At 43.1% G+C, this 21,913-nt stretch overlaps 1 protein-coding gene and 1 long non-coding RNA gene across 3 annotated transcripts in view; one reads left to right on the top strand and one right to left on the bottom strand.

Annotated features, from left to right (window-relative positions):
* Positions 1–4,775: 4,775 nt before the first annotated feature.
* The window catches only part of lrig1 (leucine-rich repeats and immunoglobulin-like domains 1), a 37,389-nt gene continuing 20,251 nt past the window's right edge, over positions 4,776–21,913 (top strand). Inside the window, exons 1-3 of the mRNA XM_034584914.1 lie at positions 4,776–5,786; positions 16,453–16,524; positions 17,305–17,379. Of these exons, the coding sequence (XP_034440805.1) occupies positions 5,584–5,786; positions 16,453–16,524; positions 17,305–17,379 (350 nt within the window). The 5' untranslated portion in view covers positions 4,776–5,583. The remainder of the gene's footprint in view (positions 5,787–16,452; positions 16,525–17,304; positions 17,380–21,913) is intronic.
* LOC117761218 lies at positions 10,929–20,445 on the bottom strand. Of its 2 annotated transcripts, none has more exons than XR_004613809.1 (3): positions 18,519–20,445; positions 15,051–15,314; positions 10,929–11,269 (listed from the first exon to the last, which is right to left on the bottom strand). It is a non-coding gene; the product is annotated as an uncharacterized LOC117761218 (long non-coding RNA). The 2 variants fall into 2 exon arrangements; XR_004613808.1 differs by having other exon boundaries at positions 15,211–15,314.

The following is a 21,913-nucleotide window of genomic DNA, read 5'->3' as shown; positions in this document are numbered from 1 at the left end:
TGTGGGAAGTGTTTTGTTTGGAGCACATCAACACCAACCTCCTATTATAAACAAAAGTTCTTGAATCTCTTTGTCTCTCCAAATCGACAGCCGACTTTATTTCTGCGGTTGTAGTTAACATTTCCATGGTTACAGCAAGCTCCAACAATCCCAGATGACACTATTACAGCTGAGAATTGTGGGTAGTTTAGTACTTCTCATTGACATTGCGAATAAAACACCCTTTCCTTTTCCTTTCCCTTTTCCAGCTCAATTGACATTATGAACTTGTGGCTACTACAGGAGCAAATAACATTGTTTCACAATCTCTTAGCTTGTGATAAGTCTACCTTGGATGGTTACAATATTATGGCCAGTAATGAAGATCTATATTCAGAAAATCAATGGGAATTTTACCTGCAGAACTACACTGTTGAGCTCTTTAGGGGGCTGGCAGGAAAAGTTTGGGATAATGTCAAAAGCCTCTGACTTTGAAATTTGTGCTCTCACATACAGCCCCTACAAAAAAATCAAGTGACCTATATACATATGTAGTTTAAGTTATTAATGGTAATGAACTGCTAATCAAGTAATCAGTGACTTTTGTGTTGCAGCCAAACAGGAGAGGTAAAACAGAGCCTTTAGTTCAGATTGTGTTGGACAAGAGATTTGGTCAGTTCCCCATGAGTCTCATCACTCTGCGTTTTGTCCCTTTACATTTTTCCTTTTCTCTACATCTGTCTGGCTTTTCTCTTCCCCCGCTTCACTCATGTTCTCCCCCTTGTCGGCCACGCATCACGCCACTTAGCAGTCAGCCTGCTATCGACAGAAATGACCATGCTCTTTCTGCTTCCTATTAGCCAGGCATCTCCGCGCTCCCTGCAACACCCGTTAGCCACGCAGTAAGAGTATGATGAGTTGGCCGGGTTTCACGCCTCTCCATTTTATAGTTGATGAATAGCTGCAGCAGATGGTTTGTTATCTTTGAAGATTCCAGCAAGACGAGCGTGATGAATTGCTCCAGGCCTTACACAGTCATCCCCCGTCTCACCACCACCACCCTCACGTTACCCCTCCAGCATCAGAAAAAGTGAAATGCGAACAATATGTAGTTGACTCATCAGACGCACCTAAAGAGCTACTGCTTTCTCTTCTCTTATACCAGCCTCAAAATCTTTAGTCCGCACTGACACCTTCATTCTAATCCAGATGTGTAAACACTATTATGGTTGGTTTAAAAACAAAATGCAGCAAAAAGAGACAAGGGCTCATCTGGTGCAGCCATTATCTTCTTTACAATGCACGCTTATGACATGCACTCTTCTCATCAGTCACAACTTCACACAGCAGCACACGGGAGAATAAGCCGGGCAGTTATGGTAGCAAAAGCTGCTAATGCTTTCCTTACAGTGTGAATTCTTTGTCGGGCCCTCTGTTTCTCAGATCATGCAATAAATCAATCAATACCCGGAGAGAAATATCACCTCAGGCTGGTGCCATGTGAAATGTCTGAGGCCAGGGAAAGACACTCGTGGGTGTAAAAAAGGGGCGCACATGTTCGCTGCCATTAACCTATGACAAATACCGTATAAAATGAGTACAGTGCACACATGAGCAAAATATCCATGCTCATTAAGATATAATATGAATTAAGTCCCCTAAAAATTTGTTTTTGCAGCGACAACACATGAAAAATGTGAGTTACTGTGTAATGCAGAACATTGCAGCATGTGCTTTATCAGTGAGAAGAAATAAGATATTTAATTCATCATGTAGAAATTGGTTGACCTTTATCAGGCTGGATTTACAAATACAACAAGTCCCAAACTTTTATATTAATGCACAAACATTTCTCGCGAAGGACCCTTGAACCTGAGCTTAGCGCGCGTATTAGTAAAGTTATTTGTGTGCCAAGTCATCCTGAGCGGGTCATCCAGCAAATAAATCACATTAAAAGACGTGTCAACAGTCCCCTCGAAATAGACCCCCCCAAAATACCTGGTCCACATGTTCCAACTGTTGAAGGAATGGAATCAAAATGCAGGGTTGAGCATACTTGGGATGGCTGAAATTGTCTGCATCCTGACACTTGGGACCAAAATGTGCACAGAACGCCTGAAATACTGCGACAGACCTGAAATAAAGAAAATGTAAGTGCAAATCAGTCTGATCATCAAAATCTTGTGAAATTTTTTTTTGAATTCAGTAATTCTATTATTCATAGATGCAAAGTGGGTAGATGGTCGATCTTAGTTCTGAAAGACACACTCGAAAATGTTTAGTTCTTGTCTTGATTAATTAAAACTCAATGCATAATTTCAATTATTGCGCTATTATAAGTTGCCATAATATACTTTCTCTACTTTTCAAAGGTACTCATATCAATGAACAATTTATCATTAAATTCACATTTCAGAGTCTAAAATTACATTTTTAATCTTGGGATCCATTAATCATGTATTCTTTCCAAAGGCGTTTTACAAACAAGCTCCAACTCTCCGAGTATTACGATTTCCGGACGAGCCCTAGAAATTAGTCGTCCTCCATTGCTCTTTTTTTCCATCACCAGTGAATTCATGTTTTAACAGCGTCTCATTGCTCAGATATTTTCCTTCCTTTGCTACGAAGAGTCGGAGGCCTCACCTGTAGGCTACTGTGCTCACTCACACATGCATGATGCAATGTGAGACCTAACTGAAAAAGGAACAGGGAACCGTGCCACTGAACTGCCTGCAGTGCTACAGGTGTGAATATCTGTCTCCTCGCCTACTGTGATTAATTGCAATGAAATCTGGGGACTTCTCCCAGTGTGAAGTGATCACAATGGCTCTGACAAAGATCAATACCATCCGTCAGTGGGAGGAAAAATAAAAAATGTGATGAGAAAAAAAGTGTTCATGCGGCCATGAGGCTGACAAGACCACTGATTTACTGTAGATGTGTATTTTTTAAGAAAACGTCTAAGCTTGACTTCAGCCTTTGGGAGGACTTTTGTGCTATCATGTTGCCATTACGTGGCATATACTGAGATGGTGAAAGGAACAAGCAGATGCATAAAACACACATGTACATGGGTGTGCCTGCACAGAAAAGTATACACACCTTGTTAGCACACAATCAGGAACGCAAGATGCTCGGATACTCCAGTGGTGGAGGAGGTGTTCAGCTCCTTACATAAAATTACATCAATCCTATTTAAATATACCAAAAAACAAGTAACATTTGCAGTCAAAATTTAACCAAAATTAAACTATACTAGTAAAATGTAAGTATTAAAAATGAAAAGTGTTATTCATGTATAATAACTTATAAGCAACATTTTAACAGTTTTAATTAACTAATGAATCATTATTTATTGGTTATAGATCAAACAATGTGGAAGTAGACAATGTAAAGTAAGTGATGTGAGCCTCACCTTTCCCAGCCACAGCGTTAGTGATGATTACACATGAATGCATCAATAGTTACAATCCCTTAATATGTATTATTGTGAAATGGACCATTTGACATAATGATAACTTTTGCTTTTGGTACTTTTAAGTATATTTTGATGCACGTTTGTGATTTTGTTGCTTTAACTTAATTTAACGATCTTAATACTTTTTTCGCCACTCCAGCTAAAGAGTAGAATGTGTTGCTTATTATTGTATTACAATGGGCCCAGTGTTGATAATAATAATAATTTTGCTATATATAACACTCATAGGCACTTAGGTTAAAAACCTTAGAAAGCAAATAACTATATATAACTATGAAGTACGCTTCTATATACTACTACACATATACTCCTATTACTATTTTTGCTACTATAAAATGCACATAATTAATGACATTAAAAACTGTTATTTGCAACTTTATTTGCAAAGCAAGTAGCTGTAGCAAGTGCATTGAACAGCACAATGCTACCAGTCAGGCCTTAGAAGAAGAACGGAGTTAAGTACCATATTTCAGTAAATGCAGCCTATGCTGCTTTCCACTGCTGCAGCTGCACACTCAAAACAAACAAACAGTGCACAAGAAAATTCACATTGTCAACTGAACAAACGCATCCAGTTTTGTCGGACTGTGCAGTACATTTAGAAATAAGTTTAGGCACACACACCCAACGCAGTTTGATTCAGTTGCAGTTATTTCTCCATGCACCTCACCGTCTCTTCACATTTTCTCGATAAATCACACTCTCAGATTATAGCACTTTAAGGCCACTTCATATCACTTGGGTTCAATACTCTGCCTCAGTTACTTGTGTCTTTCAATCACCTAATACTTAAAATATTGTATTGTCAATATCTATCTATCTATCTATCTATCTATCAGGATTGGGCTATAAACAAACACTAGTTGCTTTGCAAATCCCTTGTGTAAAATCAGGAGAAAAACATGACACACGCCCTCCTCTCTGACTTGTTTCTTTTTTTACACATTTGAAGACAAACACTTTACACGGAACTGTTGCGGCGGCACAAACCAATTATGTTATTATGGCTTGTTATAATGCGATTACAGCGCCTGATCTGGGTGACGGTCTCTTTAAGAAGCAGTGAGAGTGAGGAGGGCGGGAGGAGGAGGGGGGGAGGGGGTGCGGTTTCACACCCCGGGGTGGGAAACGGGGGCGGGGACACAAACCGCTGAGTGACAGCCGCTCAAAGGGCTCCCCGACTCCGCGAGGCGCCGGCGGCCCGCCACGACCAATGGGAGCGGAGCTTGACCCGCCCGTCAAATCCCACTGGCCAATCGCTGCGAGCCGGGGGGAGGGCTCACTGGGATCGCTGTTGTGCATCCAACGTGGGACTCCGGAGGATCGAGCAGGAGAAAGGAAAAGTAACCGTAGACAGGGAGAAACTCATGGTGGAGGTGCACGGACAGAAGGAGGCGGACTGGGCTCTACTATTAACCGGATCGTCGGGATTTGGCGGCCACACATCGCACCTGATAAGCTGCTGGCGGACTCCCTCTCTTATCTCAAACTTGGATTTACTGCGGCGGCGGCGGCGGAGGAGCGCAGCGCAGATTTGGACTGGAAGCAGCGCTCGGTTTCAGGGACTCGGGAGGTTTCGGCACGGCTCCCGAGGGACTTCACTTATTAACGACCGGCTCCACTTCATGGTGGACACCACGGCACCGCAGTTCTTCCACCGGGCTCCAGCTTCAGTGAAGTTTCTTACAACAGTTCCGCTGCTGCTCCGCGGATCCACAGTTTCAGCGCTGCCCGGTGTCCTCTCCCGCTGGTGCGTGTTCCCAAACATGGCACCCCGAGCTGTGGAGAGAGTAGACTTCTAACATTTGTATGAACGAACTCTTTCCAAGTGGAATTGAAGTGAGGCGACATTAAAGCTGCCCGCTGTGAACCACCTCTGACTTTTTTTTTTAGCCTGCGTCGGGGAGCGGAGGAGAAAGTTGGACTGGGAACTTGTGTCCTACACTGACTGGGATGGAAAAGGTTTCATTTCCTGAGCTATGTCGTGTATTGGCCAGTGGAAGCTGGAGGAGATCATTTAATGTGCTGTAAACGCCATTCAGCCCCAACGAAGCTTCATTAATATCCCGGTTCGTGGGGTTGCGAGGAGAGAGCTCGGCGGCCGCGCTATTAAAGCTGGATACAAAATGGCGGCTTCCCTGGGACGATTTGGATGTGTTTGTGCGTGTGTTTTTTATTTAATCCTGACGGTCGGACTGTTCGGTACTTGTGGACTGGGCTCAGACCTGCCCTGTGCCCAGAACTGTACCTGCAGCGGGGATTCAGTGGACTGCAGCGGCCTGGAGCTGACGGAGACGCCCGTGGACCTTCCTGCTCGGACCGTCTCCTTGTAAGTAAAGCGCTCAGTGGCCCCGCAACTATTTATTGACCAGCCCCATAACGGGGTACCACCACTGCTTATTAAGAAAAGAGAAAGTGCAAGATAGCATAGAGACTGTAAAAACTTTCTCAAGTCAACGACACAACTAATTCGCAATTATAAACGGACCCAAGCTGCTGCAGCGTTTCTCTCCAGGAATCTAGTCTAATTAGATTTTTGTGGTAATGTGGTGAGGCATAATTGTCCCTCATCTTCAGCAGGGAGAGGCAGAACACCAGTCACAAAAGTTATGTCAATTCCTTCTTCATTATAAAAACTTTGACGTGAGTCAAATGAAACTGATCCCCTTTTATTCGGGGACCCCCTGTTACCCCCACGAAGTCCCATCAGAGGTCCCTGCACCCCACTCTGGAAACCAGTGGAACAACTCCACTACCAGCATTTGTCTTTGCTGAGGAAGTTGTTACACACTGTGTTTTGATTAGGATTAACGTTTATTCAAAATTCACATCAACAGGCAAAGTGGAAACTTATTTGCGAGCAAACCACCTGTAGTATTTTAGGATTTATTGTGTTTTTCAATGTTGTCTAGAAGCTTTTTTTTGTATTTGGTGTTTACTAAATTGGACTTGCTGACTGTCAGTCATACAGTTGTTTTATAACTTGCAAGAAGGATGAAGTGCACAAACCTTTCATATATAGCAGGATGGTGCACATCAGAATACTCTTTACTGGTGAAATGCCTTGCCCAAGAGCATAGAAAATGATTGTGTCTGCTCATTTGAGAAATCCGTCTACATTCTTTTTCAGCCCATAACTTCTTAACAGATTGGCTTGTATTTATCTGATATAATATACCTTAATTTAAAGTCAACTTTCATTCAAATGTAACCAAGTACTAGAAGTCTAACTTAATGTTAAAGACCGTCCCTTATCATTGTCCTGTGCACTCTGTGAATTTTGATATCTTTCATGGTTTCTGACACATGGATACCAGATGTGTGCATTCTAATATAGCTATCTAAAAATGAATTCATGTTTACAGTATCAGACGAACAAACTGTCCTCTCAGGGTGCGTAAACAAATGGGCCCAAACGTGTCATAACAAATAAAGGTCTGCTTTGTTCAGTCAGATTTATGATGGGTATTATCCTAATTCTTGTTTCAGTGTTTCTAGCCATAGTTCACAAATCACATTTCTTATAAATGAAGCATTGGTCAACCAGGGCTGACAACAGTTGAAACATTGTTTGCTGACTCGTTTCGAAAATGAGCCAATTTGAGGCATTTTTATGAAACATCCTCCGGTGCTTAGGAAACTTAAGCACTTATCAACAATTTATTTACAGACAACACTACCCTCTGTCCTCCTGCTCTCACGGCACTGTATTGCAAACACTACGACCAGTGGCAGTTGTGAATCCTCACTGACATTTCAGGCATCTGTTTGTATGTGTTTCTGGGAACGTGGTGCAAAGACTCTTCTGGCTCCCAGGTTCCAGTGTTAGGCAGTTTTTCTTCTCCTGGGAAGGGAGGAATGCAACTTTTAAAAAAGTTCTCAAAACACATGAATAACTGCACTTGTGTCCAGGTAGCCTCATTGCCCCGAAGCACCACTTAGCCAAGTTCAAGTGCAGACGCTGTTTATCACGCACGTACACAGACACACTGCTCTTCCTGTCCTCCTGGAGAGAGGACAACTATTGTTGGACGGCTGTCCCAGCTGAAACAGCTGCTGTAAACCTTCTGGTTTGTGAGTCCAGTCTCACTCCATGCCGACTTCTTTTTATCTCGGCCAAACCTTATCGGCCGAGATTTAAGGTCCCGCAATCTTGTTGTTCTCAAAGGGAATGGCTTCATGGCTTTAAATTATCTTTTAAAACACCTAGGTTGCATATTTCCACACCACTTGTGATTGTCACATTATGTTGGCAGGTAACTCAAAGGGAACCTGTTTCAATTCCCCTGAGGTCTCCAAACGAGCTTGATCAGTAGATGATTACTGTGAACCCAAAAGACAACATTTTGAACAATTTCACTTGTGGCCTAATGCGATCCTATATGTTTACTCACGCCAAGTCCTGTCCACATGGATGGAATGACCTTGTGTTGTGGATTTAAAGTTATTTTAGTTTTTGAGTTCTGCCTGTGCACAGAAGTACATATGAGCTGGTTGTGGATACAAGTGTGATACTATTGGAAATAATATACAAAGGACAATGCGGTAACGGTAATAACTGTATTCTTTCAGTGTTAGTGTGCACAGTGCCTTAGTTTGGAAAAAAAAAAGCGTGTTTATTCTCCTCTACCTCCCGGCATCTGAGCCAAGTGAAATCAGCGTGGAGTCAACTGTCTCTGTTATATTTACCCCAGGGAGGGAGCAGCAGCAGTAGAAGCAGCAGCAGTGGTAGGGACTAGGGAGGACAGTATTGGGTGGCTTTCTGTTCTACATAATGCAGATGTAAGACTTGGAGGAGAATCTCAATAACCTGAAACACCTGTAGGTTTTGGCAGTTAAATAAGTAGTAGTACAAGGCTAAAACATTTTATTGCAGTTGTTAATCAGTAAGAATCCTGCCAATTAGTTATACATATACATGTGGTTTGTACAACCACTTGCAGACTTGAAAAGTGCTCTGCGTTCTGCTCTGCTCTCTGTAAAATTAAGATTACTCAAGCAGAGCGGACCAATCCAGCTTAAAAACGAAAGGACATTTCCCACCCTTTTGTGGGTGAAGAATGATTGCACTGTCAGGTAGCTTTTTGCAGTTACATCTTTACAGGCTTAAAATTGGTTTTACAGTTATGAACACTGCAATGGTGCCTCAGGACTTGCATTAATACTATCAGAGAGGAACATTTGTTAAGGAGAGTCATCCTCTCTCCTCCAGGCTGTAGGGAAGTTGCAGACTTTTTGGGGATTTCAGCAGGTAGTAACGAATACGGGCAACATACTCACACTGTCTAGTGGATGTATTGCTTTGACAGAGAATCTACTTTTACATTAATGCATGCAATTAAAGAATTGTTTTGGCTAACCCATAATAGGCAGTGGTATGTCAGCATTTGGGCTCTGATGTTGTTGGTGTTTTTTTTAGGAGTTATTCTTAAACCCTGAATGAATGTTTGTCCCAAGAAGATAGATGGTTAGAGGGTACATTGGGGTAGTTTATCCATCACAAGCTGTCCTGTGGCTTTAGGTGAAGGAAATAAACCTAATGCTTTCCACTTGTCAAAATAATCTGCCTTCAGGACCCTGATTTTATTGGTCCCCTGTGAGAGCGTGGCCTTGATGAGGATCGGGGAAACAATCATGTTGGCACATCCTGGCTGTGCAGACGGAGTTAAAAAGGATAGATGGTGAAGGGTTGTGGTTAAGACGTGTGCTTGAATTAGAATGAAACATACCCTTGAGAAGAGAGCATATTAACCACGTAAAGGAATGCTAACTCCACTGATAATTATTGCAGGAACATTAACCATATTCTATTGCTTCACATTTGTTCCGCCACTGTATTCACCAGCATGGTGCAAACACTTGAGGTTAAAGGGCTAACAGCTTCTTTAAAGCCTCTGCAGTCCTAAATTTCTTTTTCGGACACATCCTGTGCTGTCTTACATCAGTGCGTGTAACATTTAATAAACTGACCACCAGCCTCAGATGTTTTTCCCTTGTTTCTGATTGATGAATAGGCTAATAACATTCAAAGCAAGTTTGCTCTCACACAGTCACATATAGCCTCTCAGGAGTGGTGCCTTATCTTATTTGTGAGCTGGGTAATGTGTATAAAAAGCATTTTTGCCCACAGTGCCACTGGCGTAATGGGATTTTGCAATTAAATAAAAGCATGAGCATTACTGATTTTGCCTGCGATCTCTGTGGTTGGCTAGAGATAAAGCAGATACATGTTTCCTGTTAGCTTCAGAGTTTTTCTCATGTGAGAGTGTAAAATCCTTTTTACTGTTACAGAAAAGCCACAGATTTTTATGAGGTTTGTCTTTTATTATCATTTGTCAATGTTGTGTCCTTCACCAGAATGGTAACCGACCTGCGGCCACTCTGGTGAGAAGCAAGAGGAAGCCTGATCTTGATTGATCACCCTCGTAACCTAGCATTTCCCAAGCGGTTTCCAAGGTTTTCCAATGTACTGGCCATAATGCATGATATACACCAAAAAGTTTTTCTGTGACTCAACCCCAAGCCATAGCCTTAAACCTCACAGTACAGCCTTATTGGTAAACACTACCCCCAAAAGTTGGTTTTGGCTTCTGCCCACAGGAAATGGGTTTGTGTTGGTGGTTTCCGGAGAGAGGCTGGGAGCTTAGCTGGCTGGTTGCGGACTGGTCGGAAGAGGGTGGAGATGCACATCACCTGGCCTGGGGGAACTGAAGGAAAAGTTGAGGGAGAAGGGAGGGGGGCTTTTTCCACTCACTGAAAGGAGGTGTTTTGTCAATGTCACGGTCTGCTGCTGCTGCCTCTGTCTTCAGACTGGTTCCACTAGTTTGTGAAAGTCTTGTCGCTGGTCAGAAACCTCATCCACTGTCACATGTGTTTAAACACAGTGAAGAAACCCAGAAGAAATTAAACATTACAGTTCTGTCTACTTGTTTGTCACTATTAATATTATTTTAAAATCTTTTCTCTTAATCTTACTTATTGATAATAAGCATGTTAACTAATCTTTTACAATAGGACTATGATAGGTTGGCTTTCTTTCACGAGCAGTTCTGTTGTTTATAAGTTTGAACAAGGACTGATTAATACATGAAGAATAATCTTCATAAATACTTCCTCTGTAGATGAACCTTTCAGCAGTTGCTGCAGAGCAGCAGCAGCAGCAGCACTCAGTAGGGCTGTGCCCCTTGTGGTTTTGAGGGCATTTCTCACTACGCAGCCTTGTAATTTTGTGGTATTGCAAGTGATTTTTTACCAACTTTGTTTATTGTCATAGTTTCCCCGGCCTCATGACTTGCACGTTCTCTCGCAGATGTTTTAAAAGTCACAACTCAAGCGTTTGAAAGGGTTTTGGGTGATATTCTAATTGCCACAGTTTTTTATTGGCTATTTGTGTTAAGTTGCGTACAGTGATTTTCCCAGATGGAGATTTTGAAGCATACATTTTTCTTCATTGTATGTGATCCTCTTTTAACCAGCTGAGATGGTTCATGCAAAACATAAGTTATGAACAAATTACAAAGGAAGCACTAAGGTTGAGCTCCTGCTCTTATAACAGATAAAGTCTGACATTAACATGAAGATATGGAATGAGCTCATGGCCTTGCACTGGCTTTAATGACAATCAAACAGCTGCTGCCACAAGTCATCCTGCAGGAATCCAGTCACTGAAATGGATGGGCCCTTTTGTGAAGACACTTCAGTGTGCCAAGTTTTTTTTCCACCTTTCCCTCTCCCCTGAAGTCGGTGTCTACAAAGTGGGCTTGATCGATGAATCATCTGTGAATTCTCTACATCTGGTAAGAGTTTGGAAATCTGGAGAAGGGGTTAGAAAAAAAGCGTGACTTAGACAGCGAGTGAGAGGTACTGTGCAAGCGAAGCAGCTTCTAAACCCCAGAAAACAGGCAGTCCTTCGAGAAGTGAGTGAAGCTGTGAGGCCTGAATCAGGCCAATTTTTTTCTCTTGTAGCCCTCCCCCCAAAATATGCCTTTGTACTTTCTGATTCTGCAGAAAGGAGCATCTCACTGTCTAGACAGCCACACATTTGCATGCAATTAGATTGTAAAGATAGCATGGTCCACTATTTAGACACTTCTTTCTCCACTGTCTGGAGTGTAGTTATTTCTCTGCTAGTATAATAAACAATAAGTAGGGGGAAAAAATGTCGAACAATCCGTCTTTCTTTCTTCACTTTGAAGTTGCGAGCATAAGGTCAGCTGTCTGCACAGTACTAAAACAGTCCCACTATAGAGACATACAGTGTTTATGTTATTTTTTCAGATTAATTGTGGACACTCATTTCCTTTTTCTCTTAATGAGTAGTCTGGCGCTGGTCGTTGCAAATTACAGTGTTATCGCACCAGAATCCAGTGTTTAATGCATGAGCATGATCTTGTGTGTGGACAGTGTGTGCAAACACTCTGAAGGACATGCAGTGTGGACAGCATGAGCGTTATTGTGGTTTTCATCTGGAGTGTCCAGGCTGGCATCGCAAGGTCTGGCCATCGGTTCATACAGTGCCTGGGGCTAGTGCAGACCCCTTTCCCAACCTTGTCCCTGTTTGTTTTGAGTGCTCCACTTCCATCTCCTGCTTCAGACCCAAAACCAACCAAGCAGAAGAGAGCTGCAGTGCACATGGCCCCAAGATGTGGCTCGCCTTCCTGCCTCGGAAAACTTCAGAAACTGAGTCACGCTCCTACGCTGATTTCAAGGGCTCGAGCAGCTCCTTTGTTGTGTTGTGTGTGTGTGTGTGTGTGGGGGGGGGGTCTCTAATGCAAATGTTAAAATATGCTGACCCCCTTCAGCACTACACATCTTTGATCTTTATACTTAGATACTTCTCAACCCCCCCCCAAATCTTACATTTACGTATTCTTCTTCTCTGATTTTAAAGAATCACATTTATCATTAAAATGGCTCGTCTTGTTCATCGGCTCAAGCTTTTAACCTTGTCACATGTGGTAAGACATGGTCTGTCTTTTTCTCTGGCAGTTTCCTTCCTCTGTTTGGCTGGTGTATAAAAATGGTGGGCTGAAGCCTTGTGTACACTCTCACTGCAGTTGCCTGGCTATAAACTGGTCTTTAATGACAGGAAGAGTGGTGTGTGTGTGTGTGTGTGTGTGTGTGTGTGTGTGTGTGTGTGTGTGTGTGTGTGTGTGTGTGTGTGTGTGTGTGTGTGTGTGTGTGTGTGTGTGTGTGTGTGTGTGTGTGTGTGTGTGTGTGTGTGTGTGTGTGTGTGTGTGTGTGTGTGTGTGTGTGTGTGTGTGTGTTCCTCCCTGACACAGGTTATTATTTGACCAGTTTTATGATGCTCTGAAATCGACCACATTAAAGGGCCTTTGTCTCCCAGCTGGGCTGCAGAAGGCTCATCACTGACATCACTTCACACTTCCAGTGAGCAAAGTTCACGCTGCATTTATCTACATTAGAAACAAGGAAAGATAATGATGATATATCTCCCTGTGTGTAAGTTCCCTCTCTCATCCTCCTGCCCCGCATCTCCTCTCTCCCACACGCAGACTTAATGCTGACTTACAAGCATAGTGTCATATGCTATGACATCACCCTGCACTCCCACCTTTCCTCTACTCCCACAGCACCAATATGACAACTTTTTCGTAAAGCTGTTTAATGAGATTTATATGTCAAATCAGCTGCATGGTCCAGCAGTGACCATCTACTGCAGCCTCCCTGCCCTATTTTTCTAGATTTATCTTCCAGGCTGAGTTAAGATTGAAGCCAATGTTTCCTTCCAGTAGTTGACTGATGATCAGTTGATCCAGCAACTAATTTTGTTCAGCCTATAATAATAATGATGATAAATGCCCTTCTCGAGAGAAAAGCAAAGAACCTCTTATCTTAGAAGTTGTAACAAGCAAACTTTGTTTTCATATTTGATAGATTACTCAATCAATGATCTAAGTAGTCATCAAAAAAGATTTACCAATTAGTTAACTAACCTTTAGTTTCATGACTAGTATAGTGACATGTCTTCATAGCAACAGGTGGTTGATTATTTGTATGTCTTTGTGATTTTTTTATGTTGGAAGCTAGTTGTTTCATTTCTGTTGTGTTTAATAGAGAACCTTCTTCCTCCTGATAAGTCACTCAGTCTCAGTGTTTGTTGTTATTGTTAATGATGTGTGTGTGTGGGCTGGTGCTGGTGGTTGGGTTGTGCTGGCTCTATGGGGTTAGAGGGTGGCAGTGTTTTTCAGACCAGCCCTCACTCCAGTTGCCCTTGTTTTTTTGTGTCTCTGCAGTTCTGCTGACAGATAGGTCATGTTGACCTCTATGCTCAGTGATTGTTTACTTGAACACGCATGTAAACACAATGTGCAATTTATCGAAGTCAGCAAAATGATCGAGTTCATGTTTATATATCGTATGAAAAGTCGATGGCCATTGTGCTTGGAAAACATGAGCATTAAATGTGCAATTAATACATTTATTTTAGTAATAATTTAATGAAATGAATGTAGAAAATCAGTCATTGTTGCAGCAGTCACATGAGCTTGAATTCAGTGGGGGAAATGTAGTACTGGGCTAAAGATGCAGGCTTATTATCACTCACTTTCTATGATTTAGTACCTGGCAGAGAGTGCTTTTGATTTTGATCCCGCTGACTAATGTCAAACAGTGCTGCCCCTTTGTATAAACTAGTTGTACCATACAGTGGAATGCAGTGTTTGAAACTTTCAGGGCTTTCAGAACTAAATTGCTTTGTAGTATTTGCCATGTTTTTAATCACGGCGCCAGTTCCCATTTCAACTATGCCTCCTGATTGGTAGAATTATATTTCATTAACTTGTTCTTTGCATGTAGTGTAGAGTTTGGCAGGTTATTTGGATGGTTCTTATTTTTTCTCAGTATGTTTGTTTCTTGGTGTGTACGTCTCGCCCTCCCCCCCAGTAAAGAAGTCAGAAACTCTTAATGACTTCTAGGCTTCTGATCCCAGCTCGGCAAATTCTTGCAGAAACGGCACGATTGTAAGGTCACTTTCTGGAAAGCATTAACCACGCATAGCACTGGCGTCTCTCCCCGCCACCACCCCACCCCCTCTTCAACAGGGAGAGAAGGGGAGGAAGCAAGAGAGGGAGGGAGAAGCAGCGTTATCACCGTCCCCTCAGACAGTAGGTGTTAAAACACTATGAAACTTATCTCATCTGATAGGAAAGAAAATCAATCTGGCTGAATGAGATGTAGAGAAAAAGTTATGTAAACACCATAGGGGACTGAGAAAGAGGCACATGTGCGTCTGCGTATGCACACAAAGGACCAGTTTTGTTTGCTGCTGTGGCCTTTAGCACCAGTACGACAGGTTTGGCTCTCAAGCGTGACTTTTTTTTCCTTAGTCCTTGTTCTTTATTTTAAGCTTTGACATTCATGCCTGTAAATATGCGCAGACAATTTCCCTCTAATTAAAGTCATTTTAAAAAAGCTGTTAGGAGGCAATGTTCTTAAATAACATTTTATATGCTCATAATTCAAAGTTCACTAGTAAAATTCCTTGAACATTTGAGCCAAATTTAGTCCAAAAGCATGACAGCACTCCTGTCTATGCTGTGTGTTTATGTCTGTGTGGGCTGATGATGCGTACCTGCAGGCAGAGGCGGCCCATAGAAAAGCTGGGTGATTTTTCACTTAACTTCACCATAACGAGGTAATTGCCTTCTCTTGCAGGGGACGACAGTTTAGTGATCAGGGCAACAATGGGAGGTGCCCTGGTAAATGATCATAACATAGGCACATATGCACACCTCCTCGTCAGGCCTGTGCCTAGAGGGCAGACACAGGCTCTGCTATTATCTTGTCACACACACACAAGTAGAGCGAAATAACTGGGGAGGGAGACTGTCATTATCTGCAATCAAGCAGAGAAGACAAGAAAGGGAAATTGTAAAGTGAGACACAGATTAAGATTGATAGGCATAAATAGTATTAAAAAACTGAAGTGTGTATGATGTAAGGGCTTAACGAGTCTTTTGTTATAGTATTGACCAATCTCCTCAAATTATGTCTATTAAAATTAGGAATCGGCAACATGAAGCAACATTATTCCGCTTCTGTCATGGTTTTTTATGGCAATGGGACAAGAGCATGAGGAATGTGTTCATCAGGTAAAAGTGTCCCCAGCTTCTGGGAACAAGCAGCCATCTCTCTGCAGGCCTGTGAAACATTCCTGGTGTGTCTCTCACGTCTGGACAGTGGGACGGAGGGATGGGAGGCAGGCGGCCCTGGAGCTGTGGGCTCCCTTTGTCTGGCCCAGCCTAACCCCAGTACACAAACACAAACACCGCTCTCACTGCAGCCTCCTCTCTGCCAAAAGGCAGGCTGCATGCCAGTCAAGCAGGAGGTGTGTGTGTGTGTGTGTGTGTGTGTGTGTGTGTGTGTGTGTGTGTGTGTGTGTGTGTGTGTGTGTGTGTGTGTGTGTGTGTGTGTGTGTGTGTGTGTGTGTGTGTGTGTCAGAGATAGGACTTGTTTATGTGTGAAATGGATTTGATTCACAAAGCGTGGGAAGCTCAATCTGAAATGCAGATGTGTGTGAGGAGCGCACACATACCCCCCTCTGCCCCCTAACTGACAGCAGTAACGCTATATCACTGGAAAAATCACTCTCTAATAAGCCTCTGTACGAGTCAAGTGCCAGCTATTAAATACGCTGTTAGCCTAAAGTGCAAATTGACTGCTGCAGATGAATGGCCTGTGGGTTATGTTTGGAAAGTGAGCCAGGAGAGAGACACGCTCTGTATCAATAGTATCGACCCGGCCCTCTTGAAGGCCGGCTGAATTGATGTACTGCAGTGTTTTCAGGCATACTGTACTTAATGTGGACGGATGAGGCTGTTTGTCAAATGGGTGAAATAATTCTTGCTATTGATCAGGCTCCTTATTTGAACTTCTGAATTATAACAATTGTTGCACTGCTGATATTTTGATTGTTGGTTATTCTGCAATGTCTGATATTATAAATCAAGGATTTCCTATTTTCTTTTTCATAGAAATCTTGGCCACAACAAGTTGATGGCCATCAGCGCTGAAGCCTTCTCCAACCTGCCCAACTTGAGGGAGCTGTAAGTAATCATTCACACAGTACTCACATGATTTATCAATTAGGCAAACAACTGAACACATTCTGATGGACGAACCTAACCCCACTAAATCTTAAACTCAGGTTTAGATTTAAATCCAAACCACGATTGTGAGTTGTGATGAGTTTTTATCAATGACTTTATTCTGACTGCCGTCCATGGTTGCCGCTCCACTTCCTACCAGCATCCTCGTATGTGTTGCCTTGAACTAAGTCCAATTGAGAATAAAGTGGTGGTTTTCTATATTAAGGCTCCCCTACACCACCCGATACTGTGGCCAACGCTGGCCTTGTAAATATTTTATATGGTGAGGAGAGGGCTTGGCTCTGTGTCACTCAGCACCGGTACACAAGACACATACACACACATAGACAAGCTAACTGGTGATACACACCCTGGTGACATCTTTGGCAGGCTGGCCAGCCAGTCATACACTCCTCGACATCTGTTTTAGTCCCATGCTATTTTAGATTTTTTTTTAAAGGATGATTTGCTACTTGCTCTGCGGCAGAAGTGACAAGTTGTGTTTGAAACCCTTTGATTTATATAAGAGTTGATTGAATTTAGCCTCAAATGTTGTCACATCTCAAGTGGGCTTCAGTTGACATAATCTCTGTTTGTTTTTCTGTCTTTAGCAGCAGTTTTTTATACTGCCTTTGACCCCCAAACAACATCATTCTTGTGTATTTCTTTGTGTTTTCCTTTCAGAACACAGTTATGTTCTCTCTAACCTGCTACATTGTGCGTGTTTGTCACTTTCAGGCGGCTGGACCACAATGAGCTGACCTCCATACCACATTTAGGACCGGCTGCTTCCAAGATTGTATCGCTCTACCTGTGAGTATCACCCCATTTACGGCCTGACATAGTACCAGAATTATCTGGCTCTCTGTTACCATATTCTTAGGTCAGTGGCCTCTTTGAAATGCCCCTCGAAATAGTCTCTTGACATCTGTCGAGGATGCACATGCCTGTACGTCTCAGAGGTAACACTGCGTAAAAGTTACCAATGAGGGTGACTTTATTATGTAAAACTACTACAAAAAAATCCCCCTTTCCTGGCGTAAATATGGAGCTCTGTCATGAGCCATTAGCATGTGGTCAGGTAACTGACTAGTCTTGTTAGCTGGCGGTGCTCGAGCAGCGCTCGCTGCTCAGTGTCAGCTTGTGTATAATTCCAGCTTGGTTGCTCCCAGTTGTGAAACTGTGCCTGTGGGGACTGCCCGCACTGGCATCTCACTGGGGATTTACTGCCCTATTTGGGAAGGACATGTGTGCGCTTGTGCATGTCACAAACGTGAGCTCGGTAGTCCGTCAAATCTCTGGTTTTAACACCACTGAAGGACGCTCATGGCAAGAAAGTGCTAGTTTGGGCATTTAAATCAAGCTAAACTTTGAAAGCCAGTGAATGCAGCATTTGTGGTAAATGCACAGGAATGTTTCATGTTAAAAAATTTGATTATAATACAGGTGGAGTTCATGATCTTTTTTGGATAGAAGTTGGTGATAATTGAGGAACTGGTACTTTACAAAATGCTTACACACCTCATTATCCACACTTTTTATTTTAGTCTTGAGTGTTCCCTCAGTACAGACAATTTTCTGTTAGGTATGATGCTCAAGAATGTTTAAAGGAATGTAGGGCAACAAAACAAACACGGTACCATGAAAGGCTTTCTAAGGTTAGCCCAAAATAAGTGTAAGATGAAAACCAAAAGGCTGGAGCTGATAGGAAGACTTGTTAAAAATCCTTTAACTGGATAATTGGCAATGCTTATGTTTCTGATACAAGATAAATATACACACACACACACACACACACACACACACACACACAGTTTTCCACCCAAATCATCTGTTGGGTGGACTGTTGTTTTCGACCAGGCTGCAGTTTTCCCCCCTCGTTTGACCAGAGAACATTCTTACATATCGCTCAACCTTACACAAGAAAGTTAATTCTGTTTTATCTTTCCCACCTTGCCAGCGTGCCAACAGACTTCCTGGTAGTAAAGCACTCAGCTGCTGTTTGTATCGCCGTCATCACTTTCTGTGGTGAGCACTGTGGGAGTCGTACCTTTGCCTCTCTCCCTGTGTCATCTGCCTGCTTCTCAGAATTATCATGATGCACCGATGTGGGCAGAGTATGTCTGTAGGCTGTGGGCAGTTAGTAAGAGGGGACATTTGAGGTTTGAGTAAGCAACTCTGACAGCTGTCTGTTAAAAGTGTGTCATGTTTCCCACAGGTTTGATTTATTATTGTATCATGTTATATCTATCTGCCTGGACCTGTAGGCTTCACAAACTGTAGGCAGCACAAACGTCCTACTCACTTTTGGTGCAGAAGGGATTGAAGCAAGTTAACCTTTACTTGCACAAACTGTGCCAAGTCACAGCCCCTCCAAATGATTGGGGTGTCTTTTTTTGGCCTGACTTGAGGCCTGTTGCTAGGGGGAGGCCTGTTGGCCTGATGGGAGTGGAGGCTGGAGGGAGGGTCGGATCTTTACAAAGCCATGCAGCTGAAGCGAAGGCCCGCTGAAGCACTTGCAGCTGCAGCTGTCAGTCACATGGCTTACAGTAAAATGGGTGACAGTGAGCAAGGGGGAGGAAGAATGAGAAAATAGGGAGGGAGTGAGGGACGGGAGATGTGAATATGTCAGATCAGGGTGACATCACATCATGTTAAAGAGGAATAGTTTGAGAGAATTTCGTAAGGAAAGAAAAAGAGAAGTAAGAACTCAGTTTCAGGGATATTATATGTAAATCCAATTGCTGACTGCCACCAAGCCCCCTGGAGTGTGATAGCGCGTGTGTGCCCCAGTAGAGGCAGCTGGATAGAATGCAGGAAAGTGTTCCTGTGCCATTAGTTGGAGATAGTCTGGAATGTTGTCTGACTACAAGTTTGCGAGAGAGCGGCTTACACACACACACACACACACACACACACACACACACACACACACACACTTGTTTAAGCAAATGGACACAGAATCTGTCGGCAGCCCCTCAGCCAATAGTAAACGCTCCAAAAGGCTCAGCGCCCATTAAATGTGGTTTCTACCGTCTGACTGTCTGACTGTCTGAGTCTTGAGTGTCAGGCAGCCAATTGCTGACAAGGTTTGCTCTGTCTGAAGGAAATTAATGAAGTTATTAAAGTAACTAGAATTTAATTTATGCAATAGCTGAAGTACTTGACAGGTTTCCAGGATTTAAGGCCTGTAAAATGTTCAATTATTCTTATATTTCTGCAGTGTGGGGAAAACAAGGTACTAGAAGTGATGGCCATTTTACTACTGTTGTTGTCTTCCTAGATACAGTTTTGTCAGTAATTACTAGGCAAAGATACAAAATTGCAATTTTCTTTTGTAAAGACAATTCAAAATACAATAAAAAGATTTATAAAGAAACTTTACACATTTCAATATTCAGTGCAAATATCAAGATTACGGATGACTAAGTGTTACCAAGATAATCATCAGATTATTATCTTTTTAAGCCAAATGCTATTCTGAGTATCTGATTCAGAATCTGTGACAGTTTGTACTTACAAAGAACAGGATGACTTGTCACCGTGGGTGTTCTCGATGTACAAATGTATTAAGAAGATTAGCAATCATGTGTTTAAATAAAAAGAAGAAGTAGGTGGACTAAGAAGGGATAGTTGAGTGGACTTGATTTCCTTTTTTTTCCCTCTATCAGTCTTCTTCTTTTCCCTACCTCCAGCTTCCTTTACCCCCCCAGCCCCCCACCCTCATCATACTCACATGTCTGGCAGCTCTTTTCAATCGCTGCAGCTGTCATGGAATTCATAAGGCACAGATAAGCCCGACCATATGGGGTTGTATTGCTGCAGTTTTCATTTTTCTTTAGCCAGTCACTGTCATCTTTACATACATCAACCAATCGCGACAGAGCTTTGAGAATCGTTTATCAGGAAATGCATTAACGTTAAAAACAGATGCATGTGACCCACCAGAGCCCATATGCCAGGCTCCCACAGTCTGACAATGCACATTGGCAAGCCCACTGACATCCCACAGACTCCCAAAATGCCACAGCAGGATGGCAAAAAAAGAAGCAACAAAAATGTTTAAAAACACAGTGTCAGCAGAGCAGCACAAACTTTCCCATTGTGCGCATCGCCACTCCAGTCAGCATCAAAGGGGTGTGTTAAAACAGCTTTGGGTTGGAAATCATCTGGCCCACTGGATCATCTGATTTTGAAATAATTCTTCTTTTGTCCTGACCACCAGCTTCAAACAGGAAGGAACAGGCCAAACAATCACCCCCCAAAGCAGACACTGGAAATAGCCAGTGTCTGCTTTCCATACATCAAAAAGAAGTGTCAAAACGAGCCGGGCTCACTATGATCTGACGGTCAATGGGGCAGTGTAATGAGACTTGGAATTAAATGGAATCAAGAGGGAATAAGACCCCGAGACATGAAAGAGAACAAGAGCGGACCGAGCTCCGCTTTATCAGAAATGTCACTGCCCGTATGATAATCAGTTTTTATAAACGCTACTACTCTGTGTGTAGGGACTTCAAACACACTGAGCGCTGAGGCTTTATCTGTCTCTTACACACAGCTGGGCTCTGGGCTGTGGGCGGGAGAGAGGAGAGGGAATTTGGTTAGAGCAGTGGAAGAAGAGCGGGTGGGGGGGGGGGTGGGGGGCGAGAGAACGAGTGAGAGAGGTCAACCTCTCCCACCAGTTTGAGACTGATCTGTTTTTCCCAGCAAAGGTCACCAGCTGTTGACCCCTTCACTCCCCTCTCCTTTTTCCCCCCTCCTTCCTCCCCAATTCTTCCCCTCCCCCTTTGCTCATGCTCACTGTAGCCACTGTCTCTGGACCGTGTGTGTGTGTGTGTGTGTGTGTGTGTGTGTGTGTGTGTGTGTGTGTGTGTGTGTGTGTGTGTGTGTGTGTGTGTGTGTGTGTGTGTGTGTGTGTGTGTGTGTGTGTGTGTGTGTGTGTGTGTGTGTGTGTGTGTGTGTGTGTGTGTGTTTGCGCAGGCGTGCTTGCATGGCTCATCCTTACTGCCACTGTTTATTCAGGTGGGCCACTGTGGTGAGACCCCTCCTCCTCTCAGACACCAATAAATGACTGTGTGTGTGTGTGTGTGTGTGTGTGTGTGTGTGTGTGTGTGTGTGTGTGTGTGTGTGTGTGTGTGTGTGTGTGTGTGTGTGTGTGTGTGTGTGTGTGTGTGTGTGTGTGTGTGTGTGTCCATCTGCTGGCTAAAGGCTACAAAGGAGGGACAGACCTTGTTTTGACAAGTTTGACTGGCAGAACACCTACCTTGTATCAGCCACACACACACACCAACATAGGTAGTTGCTGTGTGTGAATGTCAGTCAGAATTATACTTTGAGCTTTGCT

The sequence above is a fragment of the Hippoglossus hippoglossus genome, chromosome 5 (assembly GCF_009819705.1).
Source record: "Hippoglossus hippoglossus isolate fHipHip1 chromosome 5, fHipHip1.pri, whole genome shotgun sequence".
In the NCBI taxonomy this organism is placed as follows: Eukaryota; Metazoa; Chordata; class Actinopteri; order Pleuronectiformes; family Pleuronectidae; genus Hippoglossus; species Hippoglossus hippoglossus.
The sequence above is the reverse complement of the archived record's forward strand: the minus strand, read 5'-3'. Positions and strand labels throughout refer to the sequence as shown.